The sequence below is a fragment of the Pseudophryne corroboree genome, chromosome 4, assembly GCF_028390025.1.
Source record: "Pseudophryne corroboree isolate aPseCor3 chromosome 4, aPseCor3.hap2, whole genome shotgun sequence".
Lineage (NCBI taxonomy): Eukaryota > Metazoa > Chordata > Amphibia > Anura > Myobatrachidae > Pseudophryne > Pseudophryne corroboree.
Genome location: NC_086447.1, coordinates 843,230,024 through 843,252,534, shown reverse-complemented (window position 1 = coordinate 843,252,534; position 22,511 = coordinate 843,230,024). Strand labels below are relative to the sequence as shown.

The 22,511-nt window shown below is 48.9% G+C and overlaps 1 protein-coding gene across 1 annotated transcript in view; it reads right to left on the bottom strand.

Annotated features, from left to right (window-relative positions):
• Positions 1-10,700: 10,700 nt before the first annotated feature.
• Positions 10,701-22,511, bottom strand: part of LOC134910503 (beta-soluble NSF attachment protein) — a 91,401-nt gene continuing 79,590 nt past the window's right edge. The window contains exon 11 of the mRNA XM_063918606.1: positions 10,701-13,366. Within this exon, the coding sequence (XP_063774676.1) occupies positions 13,256-13,366 (111 nt within the window). The 3' untranslated portion in view covers positions 10,701-13,255. The remainder of the gene's footprint in view (positions 13,367-22,511) is intronic.

Below are 22,511 nucleotides of genomic sequence, written 5' to 3'. Positions count from 1 at the left end.
GTCAGGATCCTACTGTACTTGGACGATTTGTTGATCCTGGCAAATTCCCCAGAACTTCTCCTGTGTCATCTTGATCTGACGGTCCAGTGCATGAAAGCCCACGGGTGGCTGATCAACTGGAAGAAATCCTCCCTGGTTCCTGCTCGGAGCATGTTACATCTGGGAGCGTTATTGGACACTCACAACCAACGGTTGTTCCTGTCTCAGGAGAAAGTCCTGAAGCTTCAGGACAGGATTTGATGCTTCCTATCTCGTCCGCAAGTGTCGATACATTCGGCAATGCAAGTGCTGGGTCTCATGGTGTCTGCTTTCGACATGGTGGAGTATGCTCAGTTCCACTATCGCCCTCTGCAGAAGTTAATTCTGACCAAATGGGACGGCCTGTCTCACCGGATCAAATCTCATATGATCTCATTATCTCTGGAGGTCCGCCTGTCACTGAGCTGGTGGCTTCAGGACCAACAGTTGAGCAGGGGCCATCCCTTCTGGATATCCGACTGGCTTCTTCTGACAACGGATGCCAGTCTGAGAGGTTGGGACGCGGTGTTGGAACAACACTCTCTTCAGGGTCGGTGGATGAAGGATGAGTATCTGCTCTCGATCAATATTCTGGAACTGCGGGCAGTGTTTAACTCGTTGACTGGCCCAGCCTCTAATACAGAACAGACCTGTTCAAGTACAGTCGGGCAATGCCACCATGGTGGCGTACATCAATCAAGGCGGCACTTGAAGCCGCATGGCAATGAGGGAAGTATCACGGATTCTTCAATGGGCGGAGCATCATCTGCCGGCCATATCCGCAGTGTTCAATTCGGGCGTCCTCAACTGGGAAGCGGACTATCTCAGTCGTCAGGACGTACATGCAGGAGAGTGGAGCCTCCATCCGGAGGTGTTTCAACTTCTCGTGGATATGTGGGGCCTTCCAGATGTGGATCTGATGGCGTCTCGACACAATCACTAGGTTCCGGTCTTCAGAGCAAGGACAAAGGATCCTCAAGCTGCGTTCGTGGACGCTCTGGCAATTCCACGGAACCGAACGTGTTCCCTCCAGTGTCACTCCTGCCCAGAGTAATACGGAAGTTCAAGCAAGAAGGAGGAAACCTGCTTCTGGTCGCTCCAGCGTGGCCCAGACGGCACTGGTTCTCCGATCTACTAGTTCTCTCGTGGGATCGTCCCCTTCTAATTCCACAACGACCAGACCTCCTCATTCAAGGCCTGGTATGTTTACCAGGATTTGGCTCGTCTGACTTTGACGGCATGGCCCTTGAGGCTTCCGTCCTGAGGGCCAAGAGTTTTCTCTGAGGCGGTCGTTCAAACTATGTTGAAGGCCCGTATGCCGGCTTCTGCTCGGCTCTACCATAGGGTCTGGAATGCTTACTTTACTTGGTGTGCGTCTCACAATCCTGACGTTTTCAAGTTTAGTACGGCCAATCTATTGTCCATACATTCACTCAGGGTGTGTTGCAGATTCAGCCTCTTTTTGTGCCACCTGTGGCCCCTTGGGACTTGTCAGTGGTTTTGGAGGCCTTGCAAGTGTCTCAGTTTGAGCATCTTGCCTCTGCTGACCTTAAGTGGTTTTCCCTTAAGGTCCTATTCTTGCTGGTGATTGCTTCAGATTAGAAGGGTCTCGGACTTGGGTGCCTTATCCTGTATGTCTCACTATTTGATTTTTCACCGTGACCGGGCGGTTCTTAGAACGCGGCCAGTTTACCTATGGCGGTGTCTTCCTTCCACCTTAACCAGGAGATTGTGGTTCCGGCCTTTAATTCTCCCGAGTTGTCTTCCAAAGAGCGGTCTTTGGATGTGGTACGGGCTCTCCGTATCTATGTGAAGAGAACTTCCTCCTTTAGGAAATCTGATTCTCTTGTATTGTTTGGTTTTCACAAACGTGGCTGGCCTGCTTCAAAGCAGACCCTGGCCAGATGGATTAGAATGGTGATTGCACATGCTTATGTACAGGCTGGTCGTCCAGCTCCTGCTACCATTGAGGCCCATTCTACTCAGTCGGTTGGACCTTCTTGGGCGGCCCACCGTGGTGCGACCCTTGAACAATTGTGCAGGCGGCAACGTGGTCTTCAGGGAACATGTTCTTAAGGTTCTATGCCTTTGATACCGCCGCATGCCAGGATGCTTCCTTTGGACGCCGGGTTCTTTTGCCCACTACAGTGCATCCCACCCATAAGGAGCTGCTTTAGGACATCCCCGATGTGAATCATTGTGGAGCCCAGTGTATCCCGCAGCAGAAAACAAGATTTATGGTAAGAACTTACCGTTGTTAAATCTCTTTCTGCGAGGTACACTGGGCTCCACAAGGCGTCCACCCTGACGCACTTAGCTTCTTTGGATTGGTATTGGCATAGCCGCTGACACCCTCTCCTGTGGTGAGTGTGTCGTGTGCTTGGCTACGAGCGGTTGTCGTCTCGGATACCTGCTACTGCATTGGTCTGGTTAACGAAACTGAGCTCCCTGTGCATGGAGGCGGGGTGATAGAGGAGGTGGCACTGAGCATCTTGGGAACAGTCAAAAGCTTTGAGCCTATTGGTGCCTCGGATCATGATCCTACTCTACACCTGATGTGAATCCTTATGAAGCCCAGTGTACCTCGCAGAAAGAGATTTAACAACGGTAAGTTCTTGCCATAAATCTAATTTTTTAGAAGCTTTAGTAAATATACTCTCTGGTGAGTGGAGGCTGCTGGACTCATTGCCATGTTCGTGGATTCATCTAGAGGAGACGTGTGCTGTGTGACATAGTGTGATGTCCTGCTGGAAGATGGGTAGAGCGTGGCCATGAGAGGCGGAGCATGGGCTGTAACAATACTCAGGCAGGCTGTGGCATTTAAGCAATGATCAATTTTGAATGGGATCTGATCGTGTTGGGAGCGTTCTCTGGCACACATTACACCAACTCCACCCTGAACCATTGACACAAAGTAGGACAACTCCATGGATGGCTACCAAGGTATGATAAGTGGATCTTAATTACTGAAGGGGAATAGTTTTGCTAAAGGTTGTTGCAATCGGTGGTGAGGTTCCTGGTCAAATACAGTATTAGATGACGATAGGACACAATAAAACAATCTAACAGTGAGTGGACAGGTGACGGGCTAGGGCTCATTTATCAATGAGTGATAAATTTCACTGTAAGTGAAACTGCACCAGCCAATCAGCTCCTAGCTGTCAAGTTCCAGGCTGAATTTGAAAAATAGGATTTTAATTACCTGCCGGTAAATCCTTTTCTCATAGTCCGTAGAAGATGCTGGGGTCCATATTAGTACCATGGGGTATAGACGGGTCCACCAGGAGCAATTGGCACTTTAAGAGTTTAACAGTGTAGGTTGCCTCCTCCCTCTATGCCCCTCCTACCAGACTCAGTCTAGAAACTGTGCCGAGGAGACAACATACTTCGAGAGAAGGAAATACACATATAGTGGCGAGATTCATACCAGCTCACACAACAAGGCAAATCCGGCCAACAGGCCGGAAAACTTAGCAACAGCTGAAACAGTACTGAAACAGGAATGAACACAGAACTTACCTAGGAACCAGGTAGTACTGAACCAAATAACCACTGCAGGACAAAGAAGCGCTGGGCGGGCGCCCAGCATCCTCTACGGACTACGAGAAAAGGATTTACCGGTAATTAAAATCCTATTTTCTCTTACATCCTAGAGGATGCTGGGGTCCATATTAGTACCATGGGGATGTACCAAAGCTCCCAGAACGGGAAGTAGAGCGCGCAGGCTCCTGCAGAACTGCTTGACCAAATTTGAGATCATCAGAGGCCAAAGTATCGAACTTGTAAAACTTAGCAAACGTGTTCGAACCAGACCAAGTAGCTGCTCGGCAAAGCTGTAAGGCCGAGACACCCAGGGCAGCCGCCCAGGAAGAACACACTTTACGAGTAGAGTGGGCCTTAACCGATTTTGGATACTGCAATCATGCCGTAGAATAGGCATGCTGATGGTGAACCTGACCCAGCGAGAAATCGACTGCTTAGAAGCAGGACACCCAATTTTCTTGGGACCATAGAGGACAAACAGAGTCAGATTCCTCACAACATCCAAGGCCTTTGAAGCAATTGAGAAGTCAGTAGCCACTGGCACCACAATAGGTTGGTTGATATGAAATGCCGACACAACCTTAGGAAGGAACTGAGGACGAGTTCTGAGTTCCGCCCTATCATCGTGGAAGACCAGATAGGGACTTTTACAGAACAAAGCCCCCAACTCTGACACACGTCGAGCAGAAGCCAAGGCCAACAAAGTTACCGCCTTCCAAGTGAGAAACCTGATTTCAGCCTCCTGTGGAGGCTCAAACCAATCCGATTGCAGGAACTGCAACACCACATCAAGGTCCTATTGTGCCGTTGGCGCCACAAAGGGAGGCTGGATGTGCAGAACCCCTTTCAAAAAGGTCTGAACCTCAGGGAGGACAGCCAATTGTTTCTGGAAGAAAATGGACAAAGCTGAGATCTGGACCTTGATGGAACCTAATCTCAGGCCCATATCCACACCTGCCCTCAGGAAAAGGAGAAAACGTTCAAGTTGAAACTCCACCGCAGGAAATTTATTGGGATTCACACCAAGACACATATTTTTTCCAAATTCAATGGTAATGTTTAGACATTACCCCCTTCCTAGCCTGTATCAGGGTAGGAATAACCTCGCCTGGAATACCCTTCCGAGCTAAGATCTGGCGCTCAACCGCCATGCCGTCAAACGTAGCCGTGGTAAGTCTTGATAAGCGAACGGCCCCTGCAGTAGAAGATCCTCTCAAAGAGGTAGGGGCCTTGGATCTTCCAGCAGTAGATTCAGCAGATCCGCATACCAAGCCCTCCTTGGCCAGTCTGGAGCAATGAGGATTGCCAGAACTTTTGTTCTTTTTACAAGTTGTAGAACTATTGGAATTAGAGGAAGTGGAGGGAATACATATACTGACGTGAACACCCACGGCGTTACTAGTGCGTCCACCGCCACTGCCTGAGGGTCCCTCGACCTGGAACAGTACCTCCGAGGCTTCTTGTTGAGGCAGGAGGCCATCATGTCTATGTGAGGAACTAACCACCAACTCGTTACCTCCTCGAACACCTCCGGGTGGAGGCCCCACTCTCCTGGATGGAGGAAGTCCGCTTCCCAGTTGTCTACTCCCAGAATGAAGATTGCGGACATCGCTACAGCGTGCCTTTCTGCCCTGAGGAGGATTTTTGTCACCTCAGACATTGCAGCCCTGCTCTTCGTTCCGCCCTGTCGGTTTATGTAGGCCACTGTGGTCACGTTGTCCGACTGCACCTGAACAGCCCTATCCTGTAGAAGGTGTGCTGCTTGAAGGCCGTTGTATACGGCCCTTAGCTCCAGGATGTTTATCGGGAGGGACTCCTGACTCGACCACCTTCCTTGGAAGGTTTCCCCATGAGCGACCGCTCCCCAACCTCTTAGACTTTCATCCGTGGTTAGAAGGATCCAGTCCTGGACTCTGAACCTTCGGCCCTCCAGAAGGTGTGGTAGTTGCAACCACCAGAGGAGCGAAATCCTGGCTTTTGGAGACAGATGTATCCTCTGGTGCATGTGTAGGTGAGATCCCGACCACTGGTCCAAGAGATCCAGTTGAAAAGAGCGAGCATGAAACCTTCCCTACTGCAGAGCCTCGTAGGAGGAAACCATCTTCCCCAAAAGGCGGATGCACTGATGAACATCCAGAACCCTGGACATCAAGACATCCAGAACCATGGTTTGAATCACCAACGCTTTCTCCACCGATAGAAACGCCCTCTGCACCTCCGTGTCGAGGATCATCCTCAGGAAAGACAGCCTCCTTGTCGGCTCCAGATGAGACTTTGGATAGCGTCCAGTAGAATAGCTCTGGACTTGAAGAAACAGTGAGGTGGGAGAGTTTGAAACTCCAGCCTGTACCCCCGGGACACAATATCCTGTATCCAGGGGTCCAGGCCAGACGACACCCAGACGTGGCTGAAATGCCGGAGTCTTGCTCCCACCTGACCTTCCTCCAGGCTTTGCGGTCCACCGTCATGCTGAGGACTTTGAGGTCCTGGGAACCTGCGGGAGCAGGCTTTTTGGATTTGGCACGACCACCTCAAAAGAAGGTGTGAGAGGGCTTGACCTTTCTAGGCCTAGTGGGCCGACAGGACTGTTACGCATTGGGAGTAAAAGGCTTCTTCGTAGCCGGTGCAGTGCTGAGGAGAGAAAAGAACTTACCCGCGGTAGCCGTGGCAATCCACGCATCCAGCGCCTCCCCAAACAGAGCCTGACCTGTATATGGTAGGCTGGCTCTCCACACTTTTCCTGGATTCCGCGTTCGCAGACCATTGGCGCAGCCAGAGACCCCTGCGAGCCGAGACGGACATGGAGGAGATCCCCGCAGCCATGGAACCGAGGTCTTTCAATGCGGTAGATCCCGGGACTGGTAAGACCACCTGTTTTGACAGCCTAGAGACAGAGGCGTCAACTATAGGTGGAGACTCCCATTTTTTTTTTTATCATCTTCCGGGAAGGAAAAAGCAACCAGAACCCTTTTAGGGATCTGGAATTTTTTTCTCTGGGTTTTCCCAGGCTTTTTCAAATATAGCATTTAATTCCATAGAAGCCGGGAAGGTGAGAGGGGCTGTCTTACTGTCCGGGAAAAAGGCCTCCTCAACCTGCTCAGGAGGTGTGTCAGAAATATGTAACACATCCCGCATGGCCTCAATCATCAACTGCACTCCCTTAGCAAGTGATGCCGACCCCCTCGACACATCCCCTTCACCGTCTGCTGTGTCACAATCGGTATCCGTGTCATCCTGCATAATCTGGGCAAGAGCACGTTTGTGAGAATGTACCGCAGGGGGCCCCGAGGGAGCAGTATCAGACCATACTGCCATAGAGGACTGCAATACCTGAGAAGCATGCTCAGTCCTTACAACTCTTTCAGAAATCTGAGAAATAGCCCTCCTAAGAGAGGTTAACCACTCCGGTTCTCTAGCTGGGATCTGCGCTACAACAGTGCAATCCTGATTACATGGGATGGGATCTTCCTGAGAAGATAAATCCCTTGCAGCATATGAGACAGAGTCTCTAGACATGTTTGCTTGTACACCCCACATACAGGGTACAGGGCAGACAGTTTCCCCCCCAAGAATGGCAGAGACACAGAGATTGGAGCCAACCCACACACAGCGCTATATAGGTATAGGGAGACCCTTAACCAGCACTGACAGTGTCCCTTAATAGGTGACACAGTCTTTACACAGCCTCCCCTCCCTTCTACAATCCCCTGGTACCGTACAGATAGCTGGAGGTGCTCTGGAGGGACTGCTCTTCCAAGATTATACTGGCCTGAGGATTTTGTGTTGGCTGAGATCCGCAGACCCCAACAGGCTTTCTGGTCAGTGTAGGGTTAAGGCGCCGGCTCAGGGCGCCCCACCTAAGCACCGCTGAGCTCCCCGGAGCGCAGTTAGTACTGCGCTCCTACCCTGTAGCCGCCATCTTCACATCGGCTCCCTGCTTGTTAGGGAGCCGATGACTCACTCGTCACACTTCAGCTCTGTAAGGGGGTGGCGGCATGCTGATGGGGTGAGCGTTCCCCTGCGGCGGGGAGCGATCTATCCCTCTGGAGCCGAGTGTCCAGTCAGCGGAGACAGTGGCTCAGACCCCGCAGGGTGGACATTGCTCCCCCCCTCTGTCCCTCGATGCAGGGAGGCTGTTGCCAGCAGCCTCCCTGTAAAAAAACAAACTCTAAAATAAACTTTTCTAAAGAAGCTCTGTAGAGCTCCCCTAGCTGTGACCGGCTCCTCCGGGCACATTTTCTAAACTGAGTCTGGTAGGAGGGGCATAGAGGGAGGAGCCAGCCCACACTGTTAAACTCTTAAAGTGCCAATGGCTCCTGGTGGACCCGTCTATACCCCATGGTACTAATATGGACCCCAGCATCCTCTAGGACGTAAGAGAAAATGACAGTTAGGAGCTGACTGGCTGGTGCGTTATCCCCATCCACTTTATCACTTCTCCAGGCTTAATAAATCTGCCCCACAGTCTGTAACATGGCAGCTAGGAGCAGATTGGCAGGTGCAATTTATCACTCAGTGAAATTTATAACTCATTGATAAATGAGCCAATTAGTGATTGACTTTATATCCTGAAAAGACATAATACATTAGTTCTCTAAACAAATTTGTCTGTAAGAGCAGAGGTTTTGGGCCTGATTCTGAGGTGAAGGCGGTTGCGTCTTTTGCCGCAACCGGGTCTGCTTCTTTATGCTGACGCCACCCCCTGATTAGTAAAGAACTAAGAAAGCCACTTGCAGCGGATTAGACCATTTTTTCCGTCTGGTGCATCTTTAGAGACCTCATCACTCGCACCGTTGAACCCTATACCAGTCCAATGGCAGCTGCAGTTTCTCCGTCTGAATATGGCCTCCTATGTGATTGGCTGTGCGCCTTTCAGTTCAGCTTTCAGTGACATGCCGCCGTCGACTTTGCCACACGTTACCTCCCAGGAACAGCCACTAAAATTCTGCATCTCTATGTGCAATCGGAAACGCAAGCACTGTGCAACTCAGATTCCGACACATCGTTCACGATATCGTCTAGTGTGAACACACTGTATCGTCAATGATGCGTGCTCCCGCAGGTCGCTTGCAACATCTCCTGTTGGCTGTACATGCAGTTCAATTTGGCGATGTCACAAGCAATACCATACTGCTGAACACAGCATGGCCCAGCTCCTCCCCCCAATGCTGCTCCATTGCAGCAGACATCAGCAAGTGTCTATGCGCTTGCTGATGTCGACACCCCGCCGCATGCTGTTCCTGCCGGGTACACACATCGTCTAGTGCAGGCCTGGCCAACCTGTGGCTCTCCAGATGTTGTGAAACTACACATCCCAGCATGCCCTACCATAGTTTTAGCATTCCCTAATAGCAAAACTGTGGCAAGGCATGATGGGACTTGTAGTTTTACAACAGCTGGAGAGCCACAGGTTGGCCAGGCCTGGTCTAGTGTGTACCCGGCTTTAGAAGAACAAATTGAAAACCCCATCTGTGCCAGGAGCTTTTGATGGTCATGATATACAGTAACTGCATGAACAATTTCTTCTGCTGACTTTTTATTTGGGGGTTGCTATAGTCTAGTGTTTATTCTAGCACCCTGCACCTTTCAAATCCTGTGCAGTTCCTCTTTCCTGCCTGAGGTGTCGCTCTCTGCTCTGGTGCTTCACAGCACACACAGGCCTGTATCACAGCACTGCGTAACAGATCAGAGTGTGCTGAGAAGCACCACAGCAGAGAGCGACACCCCAGGCAGGAAAGAGGAACTGCACGGATTTTGAAAGGTGCAGGGTGCTAGAATGAACACTAATAGTCCTATATTTTCCTCCTTATCTGGTAGTGGGTCACAAAGTTAAAATGGGTCTCTCTATCCTCCTTATATTATGTCATGAAGTCAAATGAACATTTAATTTTTTAGTTCTTATTGCTCTGGTCGATATATATTTTTCATACAGTGGTGCATTCCATGGAGAGCAGTTTTGCAAGCCTTTGAAAATGGAAACAAAAATCCCTTAGACTGCAGGATGTGAAGAACATAAGCAGGTATATTAGACTGATAGCCACTGGAATACTTTGGTGGACCTGAGTTGCATGTAATGTGACCTCTATTCCGGACACCTGGAGCAAACAGAATGCTGATGTAACTATACGTCCCCATTCTGAGTCTAGGCGATTGCAGAGATGGCTCGAACGCAGGGCCGGTTCGAGCCATCTCTGCGCCCCGGGCAGGAAATGGGGACGTGGCTTAATACAGGGGGCGTGGTCAGTTACGCCCCCTGTACAGTAGTAGCGCCGCTTAAATGCTGAGCGGTGCGTGATGACGTCATCGCGCACCGCACAGCTAAAGGTCCTCTCCACGAAGGGAAACTAGACGCGCAGCGTCTAGTTCCCTTCGTGGAGAGGACCTTTGCTGTGCGGTGTGCGATGATGTCATCACGCACCGCTCAGCAAAGGTCCTCTCCATGAAGGGAAACTAGACGCGTAGCATCTAGTTCCCTTCACAGGGGACACAGCCGCACAGCCGGGGGACACAGCGGGCAGCGGAGGGCACAGCAGTGGCGGATCTTGCTATGGTGCGGCGCCCTCCGGATGGCGCCAGCGCCCTCCGGAAGGCGGCGCCCCGGGCAAAAGTCCTGCTTGCCCGTGGCAAGATCCCCTACTGCGATAACGGCCATCATCAGCGCTTACACCTACCCATGCTATGAGCCGGAGATGCAACGGAGGAGTTCATGTATCAAGCAGTGAAAAGAGTGGAGAAATTGAGCAGTGGAGAAGTTCCCCATAGTGACCAATCAGAATCTACCTACCATTTTATAGAGTGTACTTGATAAATACTGTACTTCCTCAAAGCGGATTGGTTGCTATGGGTAACTTCTCCACTGCTTGATATATCAACCTCTATATTTGCAGTGCGGAGTATACAAACAACTCAGAGTAGGTAGTAACTGGCTACATGTCTGCAACACACCCACGCTCATAAACGCCCACTAAATAACGCCCATTCAACTGTTGCTGAGAAATGTCTCAGATGCATTCAAGCTTCTCAAGTATCAGGCCCTCTGTGCAAGAATGGAACCAAGAACAACCACCTGGATCTCACCACCTGCCAATTCCAGCATGCTTTTCCAACCTCCATGTACGGATATAAAACAAAACAAGCCATTACTGTTGCATATAGTCACTTTATTAACTGTACATGTGCACACAAAAAGAGAGACAAAGTATTTCCTGCTAAGTTACGGTAGATAGGTTACATCATTATACACCTAGAAGGAAGACAGATTGTCCGTTACATAGTTTGAAAATCGCAGCATCACATTTTACGCAACAACTGACACACACATGCTGTCCACTATCTCACAATATATCCACAAAAACTACAATTTAACCAAGATACACAAGACTACAAAACAACTATTGCATCTTATTACGGAGACAGATTAGTATGCATATTTTCACAAGTGTGCAAAAATACTGTTTTCAGATCATCTTAAAGTGAAAAGAAAAAAAAGTAATTATTTAGGTATGAAACAGATCTAGGGTTTTATTTACTAAGCATCAGCTTCTAAAACCCAGCGCTTCCTATCATGTTTATGCCAGAAATTTAAAAGGGCAACGCTTTTGCTAGTAAAAGCATTGCCCTTTTAAATTCTGTGCATAAACTCAATAGGAAGCTCCAAGTGTTAGAACCAGACGTTTATTAGTATACAGACCCCTTGGAATGCTTCAAAAATGATTTCCCACTTGGAAATGGGCTGTGTTGCTCTTTAAAGGTGTTAAAATAAGTGAACCACAAATAAAACATTTAGAACATAAAAACAAAAACAAAACAAAAAAAACGTACATACAAATACCTTAGAAATAAAATCTTTTCATTATTCAATATTTACCAAAAACATATTTTGTTAACATATTAATAGAACATAAAAGTGCAACGACTGTATTCTGAAAGAATTTCATATAAAACATGTTAAACTGCATCAGTGCAGGAACACAGTGAGGACGGCTATTATGCCAGGTGTAACAAAAGTAAAATAAAATCAGGACTACCAAACTACGGTACATAACGGCAGCAGGTCTTCACCCCTTGATGACCTGAAGAAGATTTATAGGTCTTCTCTCTTAATTATAAAAACATTTCGTATTGCTTTCCTTTTTGGGATACACAATGACAAAGAGGAATAAAAGTAGTTTATACTTGGCGTACCGTAGAGAAAAAATGGGCAACAATAAGGATTGGGTAGGGGAGGGGGGGGGGGGGGGGGGGGTGTCGCAAAATTGAATGAATATTCCCAAACTACTTTCGTTAGTACAACCCTGGAATAGAATTCTAAAGTTTAACCAGCTAGCTTTTACAGAGAAACCAAACCCGGGTTACAATTGGCTACAATGTATGTTTTGGGTTTTCAATTTGCATCGCAACTATGCACGGTCACAAATCATCCTTAGGGTGGAAGTAAATGTGGGGCAATGCCAGTAGTGGGGAGGACAGACTGGAACCACACGTATCCTGCATGAAATTCACAGATTTGTGTAAAATGCGTCAGTATACAGAGGGTGGGAGACAGTTTGGAGATGTGAGGGGTGGATATGGAAATCATGTTTAAGCCTTATTTTTATTTTTTTAAACTAACAAATTTAAGGGGACCCAAGTCATAGAATTTTACAACTCTACAGCAACAGATTTCTTATAATAGTGATATCTCAGCTAGCAATAAATCACAGTTATCACTAATCTATTAATGCAGTGCTTTTCCACGTCAATTCATCTCGACTCCGGAATGGCACATCGCAACCATTAACAAGCTAGTTTTTCCTCCCACCGCATAAAATAGCAATGTTTTTGCTACTATATATGCTGTATATATGCGCAGTCAAGCATCGTGACTAATTTAATTGCCCCCCAGGACTGGAGGAGGCAGCAGTAAATCTGCAGTGGAAGGTGTAAAACCCCCATGCACTTACAGTATGTGCACATACCATATGAGCCCTTATAACGCGGCCAAGACCTGCAAAGATACAGTGACTTCCACAATTACTGGCAGTGTCCTTTGAGCACGATAGTCAAGATGATCATTTAGTAGCTCAGGACTTGCATGTTTCTCAGCGTAGTAAGGTGCAGTACTTTGAGCTTTGCTAGAGGTTAATATGGATCCTTTTGTAAGTATTCTCTATACTACAACTATCTATACTTTGGGTTATAGGATTACCAATCCTCCATACTGCAGCTGTCCATCTGAAACCCTCAAGGGAAACAGCCATATACAATAGACTAGATATATAATATACATGAGAATGCCACCTACAGTATGATATCAATATTGATGAGAAACGCCCATTATTCACTGGCTACTAGTAAAATGATTGGCTGCATTAGATTAGCCCACACAAAATGGCCGCCTACACTGTGTGGAGACAATGAGTGCATTTTAATACAATAACTACTTTCATACCCTCAAGAAAGTTGGCCATTGTGCATAAAAAATATCATTTGCATCCATTGCAATATTAGATTCCCCATACTAAAAATAGGTAGAATTCATATAAAATGTTTAATATGAAATCCTTTCAGTGCGAGATATCATGCAGCCATTAACATTGTGTTGAATTACAGACTTTACTGGCGCTGAAAAGTATAAAAGTAAATTATACAAACAATGTGCAAAGGCTAAAACAAAAAACAGGGATCAGATGTATACTTGTAGCAATTTTCTGATTTATTTCAGGTCTCCGTCTCCATCTACATCTCCTTGGATGGACTTTTTGATGCGAAGTAACATGGTGGTAAGCCACTGATCTAAGCGGGAAATTGAATCAAATTCCTTCACCTGAAATGTAAAATAACAGAAAAAAATAAACTTATTGTACGTGAGAAGGCTGTCATCTCTCAGTGGAGACTTCGTGGCAGGCCATGGGGGGATAGTATTTGGATTCTGGCACTTGGGATACCGGCGGTCAGAATACAGACAGCGGCATTCCGACGCTCAGGATCCCAACACCTGGACGGTAAGTAGGCTAACCCTCCCTGGTAGTGCCTAAACCTAACACCCTTCCCCGCAGTCTAACTCTATCTCTCCCCGGTGGTGCCTAACCCTAACCCCCCCCTACACCCCCCCACATCACCGTAGCTTAACCTTATCCATCCTCCAACTGCAGCCTGACCCCAAGCAGTCCAGGGATACTTGAGTTCAGGATGCCGGCACCGGTGATCGGGTGTGGTATAAAAGATCTACAATGTCCAGGAACACGGATAATAGATTGAAAACATATGGTCGACATGCATTAGGTTGACAGGTACAAAAGGTCATGGTTACTATTCCCAATAGATGTCCACATGGATAGTAAATCAGGCAAATGTTGACAAAACATGTGAAAAACCCAAAAAACATCTCGACCATTTGTGTGTCAACCATCTTCATGTCGATCTCTTGAACCTGTCGATCTTAATCACTGTCGACCTATATTCCTGCATTACCACCCCCTGCTTCACTCAGTGAACAACCTCCAAGGCAGCGACACTGTTAGCCATCTAGACACCTCCCATAACTCCATGGCTTCTTGAGAAGAGAGGAATAAAAGGCATGGGACATAAGTCCAGTGATATACTGTAGATTCCAGTGCAAAAAACTTTTCCTCTGTCTATCTCAGGAGAGGAGGATTTAACAGAATATTCAGGGCTGCCATGGAGTCTGAAAAAAGGAGATTTATGGTAGACTTACCATGGTTAAATCTCTTTCTGCGAGGTACACTGGATTCCGCAGGGAATACATCGGGGTGCAGAGTTGGATCTTGATCCGAGGCACCAACAGGCTAAAGCTTTGACTGTTCCCAGGATGCATTGCACCGCCTCCTCTATAACCCCGCCTCCAGGCACTGGAGCTCAGTTTCGTTAACCAGTCCAATGCAGTAGCAGGTAAAAGAGATGGTAGATGTTGGTCACATAGAACCACAATCTCACGACAGGAGAAGGGACTAGCGGCTAATGCCATACAAACCCAAAGAAGTTAAGTGCGTCAGGGTGGGCGCCCTGTATAATCCAGTGTACCTCGCAGAAAGAGATTTAACCATGGTAAGTCTACCATAAATCTCCTTTTCTGCAGTGGGGTACACTGGGATTCCACAGGGAATACATCGGGGATGTCCTAAAGCAGTTCCTAATGGGAGGGGACGCACCATAGCGGGCACAAGAACCCGGCATCCAAAGGAAGCATCCTGGGAGGCGGAAGTATTAAAGGCATAGAACCTGATGAACGTGTTCACTGAGGACCACGTAGCCACCTTGCACAATTGGACGCGCCTCGGCGAGCCGCCCAAGAAGGTCCGACAAACAGAGTAGAATGGGCTTTAATAGCAGCGGGATATGGAAGGCCAGCCTGTGCATAGGCTTCTGCAATCACCATTCTAATCCATCTGGCCAAAGTTTGCTTATTCGCAGGCCAGCCACGTTTGTGAAAACCAAAAAGTACAAAAAGGGTATCTGACCTCCTGAGGGATGCAGTCCTCTCTACGTAAATACGGAGAGCCCATACCACATCCAAAGACCGCTCTTTGGAGGACAAACCAGAAGAGATAAAGGCGGGAACCACAATCTCTTGGTTAAGATAAAAAGATGATACCACCTTAGGGAGATAACCAGGGCGAGTTCGAAGAACTGCCCAGTCACGGTGAAAAATCAGAAAGGGTGGACAACAGGACAAAGCGCTCAAGTCCGACACCCTCCTAGCAGAGGCAATAGCCGGTAAAACACGACCTTAAGTGTAAGACATTTAAGATCCACAGACTCAAGAGGTTCAAATAGAGACTCTTGTAGGGCACTGAAGACAACAGACAGATCCCATGGAGCCACAGGAGGGACATAGGGAGGCTGAATCCGTAGAACACCCTGAGTGAAAGTATGAACGTCAGGAATAGATGCAATTTTCCTCTGAAACCACACCGACAAGGAAGATATATGAACCTTGAGGGAGGCCAGACAAAGACTTAAATCTAGGCCTTGTTGCAGAAAAGCCAAAAGCCTAGAAGTTCTAAACGGATAGGCATCATAATTCTTAGCAGCACACCATGTGAAGTAAGAGTTCCAGACCCTGTAATAAATCCGTGCAGAAGCCGGTTTGCGAGCCTTCAACATAGTTTGAATAACCGCCTCAGAGAATCCCTTGGCCCTCAGAAGTGAAGCTTCAAGAGCCACGCTGCCAAAACCAGTCTGGCCAGGTCCGGATGGACACAAGGGCCCTGAACGAGGAGGTCTGGGCGTTGAAGAAGTAGAGGAGGACGCTCTGTCGATAGACCCTGCAGGTCTGAGAACCAATGCCGTCTGGGCCACGCTGGAGCAACTAGAAGTAGTAGTCCTCTTTACTGCTTGAACTTCCGCAGTACCCTGTGCAGGAGTGAGACTGGAGGGAACACGTAAGGCAGCCAAAATTTCCATGAATTGCCAGTGCGTCCACGAACACTGCTTGAGGATCCCTTGTCCTTGATCCGAAGACCGGAAGCTTGTGATTGTGTCGAGACGCCATCAGGTCCACATCTGGTAGGACCCACTTGCCCACTAGGAGTTGAAAGACTTCCGGATGAAGATACCACTCTCCGGTGTGAACGTCCTGACGACTGAGGAAATCCACTTCCCAGTTGAGGACTCCGGGGATGAACACTGCCGATATTGCTGGCAGATGGCGTTCCGCCCAACAGAGGATTTTTGATATTTCCAGCATTGCCATGTGGCTTCGAGTGCTGCCTTGATGATTTATGTATGCCACCGTGGTGGCGTTGTCTGATTGTACCTGAACAGGCCTGTTCTGTACTAGGGGCAGGGCCAGTGTCAACGCATTGAACACCGCCCGCAATTCCAGAATGTTTATCGGGAAGAGAGACTCCTCCCTGGTCCACCGACCCTGGAGAGAGTGTTGCTCCAACACCGCGCCCCAAACCCGCAGACTGGCATCCTTTGTCAGGAGGACCCAGTTGGAGATCCAGAAGGGACGGCCCCTGCTCAACTTTGGGTCCTGTAACCACCAACTCAGTGACAGACGAACCTCCGGAGTCAAGGAGATCATTTGAAACCTGATCCGATGAGGTAGGCCGTCCCATTTGGAAAGGATTAACCTCTGCAGTGGGCGGGAATGAAATTGAGCGTACTCTACCATGTCGATAGCTGACACCATGAGGCCTAGTATTTACATCGCCGAGTCTATCGACACTCTTGGGCAAGAGAGGAAATATCTGATCCTGCCCTGAAGTTTCAGGACTTTCTCTGGAGACAAAAACAATCGTTAGTTGTATGTGTCCAGTAATGCCCCCAGGTGCACCATGCTTCAAGCAGGGACCAGCGAGGACTTTTTCCAGTTGATGAGCCACCCGTGGGGCTTGGAGGAATTGGACTGTCAGTTCCAGATGACTGAGGAGAACCTCTTGGGAGTTCGCCAGGATCAGCAAGTTGTCCAGATACGGCAGGATCCTTATTCCCTGACGGCGGAGAAGAGCAGTCATCACGGCTATGACCTTGGTGAAGATCCAAGGGGCCGTGGCCAATCCAAATGGCAGTGCCTGGAATTGATTATGTAGGTTGCCAATACCAAACCGCAGATATTGCTGATGCGAAATGGCAATAGGCATGTGCAGGGATACCATATAGTCTGTGGGTTCCATGGCCAGCACTATAGAGCGCAGAGTTTCCATACGTAATTTGGATACTCTCACAAACTTGTTCAATGAATTGAGGTTGAGTATAGGACCCATTTGGTTTCAGAACTAGAAACAGGGTCGAATAGTATCCCCTGCCTCTCTGAGACAGATGTACCGGCACTACCACTCCTGTATCCAGGAGAGATTGTACAACAAAGTGTAGAGCGTGCGCTTTTAACGGATCCACAGGGATAACAGTTGTGCAAAATTGGCGAGGGGGACATCTCTTGAAAGGGACTGCGTACCTGTGAGAGACAACTTCCCGCACCCAGGCATCTGAAGTGGTCTTTAACCAGGCCTGGGCAAACCGCAGAGGTCGGCATCCCACCCAGGGGGAGGCCCGCCCCGTCATGCAGCAGGCTTGTCTTGTTTGGAAGCAGGCTGACGGGCGGCCCAGGATTGTTTAGATTTAGGCTTAATGGTTTTGGAAGCACAAGCTTGTCGCGGATATGTCTGACCCTTTGCTTTCCCTGGAGGTCAAAAGGAACGAAAGGTGGTAGTCTTAGCGTTCGGAGCAGAAGGATTAGTATTTGGGAGACACGCAGTCTTGGCAGTAGCCAAGTCAGTTACAATCTTGTTCAGCAAATAGGATGTTTACCTTGGGTGTAGTATGGTATGCCGGCGGCCAGCATACCGGCGCCGGGATCCCGATTCTCCCTCCAGAGGGGTCGTGGACCCCCAAGAGGGAGAATAGTTGTCAGTATACCGGTTATCGGGATTCCGGCGCCGGTATACTGAGCGCCGGGATCCCAACAGCCGGCATACTGAATACCACCCATCTCCCTTAAAAGAGAGCACCTCCAAGGTCTTTTTGGAGTCCAGGTCCACCTTCCGGGACCTCAACCACAGAATTCGACAAGCCAGGATAGACGTGGTACATGCCTTAGCCACCATTACACCTGCATCAGAGGAAGCCTCCTGAATATAGTGGGAGGCTGTGGTAATATAAGACAGATATTGTCTGGCAGTGTCAGAAAAATCCTGAGGCAGCTCATCCTCAATTGCCCGAACCCATGCTTCAATTCCTTTTGCAGCCCAGGAGGCTGCCATAGTGGGTCTAGGTAGGAGAGTAAATAGACTTCAGGCATCCCTCCAAACACTTATTCGCCGGTTCCTTCAGTGAGGTGACAATGATGAGAGGCAGAGTATATGACACCATAAAACGGGCGACATGAGAGACCACTGGCAGTGGAGTTTCCCACTTGTTACTCAACTCCGCAGGGGTTAGATAACGAGCTAGCATCTTTTTAGACAGGGAAAATTTCTTTCCTGGCGACGACCAGGATTCCTGACGTATGTCAATTAAGTGGCCAGAATGTGGTAAGACTACCTTAGCAACCTTCTGACGTTTGAACTTATCAGGTTTCTTAGACGCAGTAGTAGGCCCAATGTCATCATCTATTTGAAGACTTAGCTTAATAGCCTCCACCAGGTCAGGAACATCAACCTGGGTAGTAGACTCCTCATCAGAAGCAACTGTATCAGTGTCTGACGGATCAGTATATTCCCCATCCTCATCGGAACAATTATCCGAAATATTAGTGGATTGTGAGGAAGAAATGGCCCTTTTAGATGACCCCTTGGCCCCAGAGGGACGTGGGGTAGATTTTTGTCTAACCAAGGATTGATTTAATTGTTGTAATTGGGTAGATAGAGTATCTGCCCAGGGCAGATTAACTACAGGGACAATATGTGGCTGGGGTGGTCTTCAGTATGCCGAATGTCGGGATCCCGGCGCACATTATACCGGCGCCGGAATCCCGACACCCGGCATACCTACAGCTATTCTCCCTCATGGGGGTCCATGACCCCCCTGGAGGGAAAATAAAATAGTGTGGCGTGCGTAGCGCGCCACCGCGTCCGCAGCGTGGCGAGCGCAGCAAGCCCGCAAGGGGCTCCTTAGCGCTTGCCACGCTGTCGTTATGCCGGCGGTCGGGCTCCCGGCGCCGGTATGCTGGTCGCCGGGAGCCCGAGCGCCGGCATACCGTACTACACCCACGTGGCTGCAATGGCACAGGAGGTCCCACAGAGGGCGCAAGACGTGTCACAAGTGTACTCAGCATACTTGAGAACGCTGCCCAAGGTGGGTCCTGATTGGCCACAGGTGCTGCAGATAGACTGGGTGTATGACACTCAGCGCCTGAACCAGCAGCTAAAACTTCCCCCTCAGGTAAATATGTAGTGCCAGTACTGCAGGATGCAGAAGCGTCCGCGTATTTCCCGCCCTGTGTGGCAGACATTATAAGTAATGTAGCCGTAAGGCGTAACGGTACAATATAGCCAGACAAATACAATATCTGCAAAAAAAAACCCTATGTAATGTGACAGTAAACACAGTACACAAAACAGAGGATTTAAGCAGTATGAGGTGACTGAAACACACAGACAAAATACCAAATTGGATATTATGTGTAACATTTTTATATATATATATATATATATATATATATCCATCCATTGTAGAAAACCCGCACTCACATGTCGTTAATAATCACAGTTGCTGGGGTGCAGAATCCAGGAACAGGTCCAATCCGAACAAAGTTCCACAATACATGTACGCAAATGAGGATGCACTCACCAGACTTCTCCAGAGTGGAAACGATAAACTTTAATCCAGACAGCACATACTCACAAAAAGAAGGTCAACGTTTCGGCTCACAGCAGAGCCTTTCTCAAGACCAAATTACCAGGTTGCCATCTTTTCTGCAGCGGGGTACACTGGGGTTCCACAGGGAATAACATTGGGGATGTCCTAAAGCAGTTCCTCATGGGAGGGGACGCACTGTAGCGGGCACAAGAACCCGGCGTCCAAAGGAAGCATCCTGGGAGGCGGAAGTATCGAAGGCATAGAACCTTATGAACGTGTTTCACTGAGGACCACATAGCCGCCTTGCACAATTGTTCAAGGGTCGCCCCAAGAACAGACCGAGTAGAATGGGCTTTGATGGTAGCAGGAGATGGAAGGCCAGCCTGTACATAAGCATGTGCAATCACCATTCTAATCCATCTGGCCAAGGTCTGCTTGTTAGCAGGCCAGCCACGTTTGTGAAAACCAAACAGTACAAAGAGAGAATCAGACTTCCTGTCGAAGGCTGTCCTCTTCACATAGATACGGAGAGCCTGGACCACATCCAAAGACCTCTCTTTGGAAGACGATTCAGGAGAGACAAAGGCCGGAACCACAATCTCCTGGTTAAGGCGGAAAGAAGACACCACCTTAGGTAGATAACCAGGGCGCGGTCTAAGAACCGCCCGGTCACAATGAAAAATCAGATAGGGGGACCTACAAGACAAGGCACCCAAATCTGATACCCGTCTAGCAGAGGCAATAGCCAGCAGAAACAAGACCTTAAAAGAAAGCCACTTAAGGTCCGCAGATTCAAGAGGTTCAAACGGAGACTCTGGCAAGGCCTCCAGAACCACCAACAAATCCCAAGGAGCCACAGGTGGGACATAGGGAGGTTGAATCCGTAAAACACCCTGAGTGAATGTATGAACATCAGGCAGAGTCGCAATTTTTCTCTGAAACCATACCGACAAGGCAGAAATATGAACCTTGAGGGAGGCCAGCCGAAGGCACAAGTCCAGGCCCTGTTGTAGGAAGGCCAAAAATTAGGCTGTACTAAACTTGTAAACATGATTGTTAGATGCGCACCAAGCAAAGTAAGAATTCCAGACCCTATGGTAAATCTGAGCAGAAGCCGACTTATGGGCCTTCAACATAGTTTGAATGATCGCCTCAGAAAATCCTTTGGCCCTCAGCATGGAAGCTTCAAGAGCCACGCCGTCAAAGCCAGCTGGGCCAAATCCTGGTAGACACAAGGGCCCTGAACGAGGAGGTCTGGTCGCTGTGGAAGCAGAAGATGACGCTCCAGCGAGAGACCCTGTAGGTCTGAGAACCAATGCCGTCTGGGCCACGCCTGAGATATCAGAAGTAGGATTCCTCCTTCTTGCTTGAACTTCCTCACTACTCGGGCAGGAGTGACACTGGAGGGAACACGTACGGCAGCCGAAAGTTCCATGGAATTGCCAGTGCGTCCACGAATGCCGCTTGAGTATCCCTTGATCTTGCTCCGAAGACCGGATCCTTGTGATTGTGTCGAGATGCCATCAGGTCTACATCTGGTAGACCCCACTTGTCCACTAGGAGTTGAAATACTCGGGATGAAGGCTCCACTCTCCGGCATGTACGTCCTGACGACTGAGGAAGTCTGATTCCCAGTTGAGGACCCCCGGAATGAACACTGTCGAGATGGCTGGCAGATGGCGTTCCGCCCATTGAAGAATCTATGACACTTCCATCATTGCCATGTGGCTTCGAGTGCCACCTAGATGATTTATGTACGCTACCGTGGTGGCGTTGTCTGACTGTACATGAACTGGCTAGTTCTGTACCAGATGCAGTTTCAGAGCATGGAACACTGCCCGCACTTCCAGAATGTTTATTGGGAGGAGAGACTCCTCCCTGGTCCACCGACCCTGAAGAGAGTGTTGCTCCAACACCGCGCCCCAACCCCTCAGACTGGCATCCGTCGTCAGGAGGACCCAGTTGGAGATCCAGAAGGGACGACAGCTACACAATTGTTGGTCCTGTAGCCACCAGCTCAGGGACAGACGAACCTCTTGAGACAAGGAGATCATGTGAGACCTGATCCGGTGAGGCAGGCCGTCCCACTTGGCAAGAATCCGCATCTGCAGAGGGCGGAAATGAAATTAGGCGTACTCTATGTCGAAAGTGGACACCATGATGCCGAGTACTTGCATCGCCGAGTGTATCGACACTCGCGGGCGATATAGGAAGCATCACATCCTGTCCTGAAGTTTCAAGACTTTCTCCTGAGACAAGAACAACCGCTGGTTGTATGTGTCCAACAACGCCCCCAGGTGCACCATGCTCTGAGCAGGGACCAGGGATGATTTCTTCCAGCTGATGAGCCACCCGTGGACTTGCAGAAACTGGACCGTCAGAACCAGATGACGGAGGAGAACGTCTGGGGAATTCGCCAGGATCAGCAAGACGTCCAGATACGGTAAGATCCTAATACCCTGATGGCGGAGCAGGGCCGTCATCACCGCCATTACCTTGGTGAAGATTTGCGGAGCAGTAGTCAGTCCAAAGGGTAAGGCCCGGAATTGATAATGGAGGTTGCCAATAGCAAACCGCAGGTATAGCTGATGCGACACGGCAATAGGTATATGTAGGTAAGCATCCTGTATGTCCAGGGATACCATATAGTCCCCTGGCCCCAAAGCCAGGACAATAGAGCGAAGGGTTTCCATTCAAAACTTGGA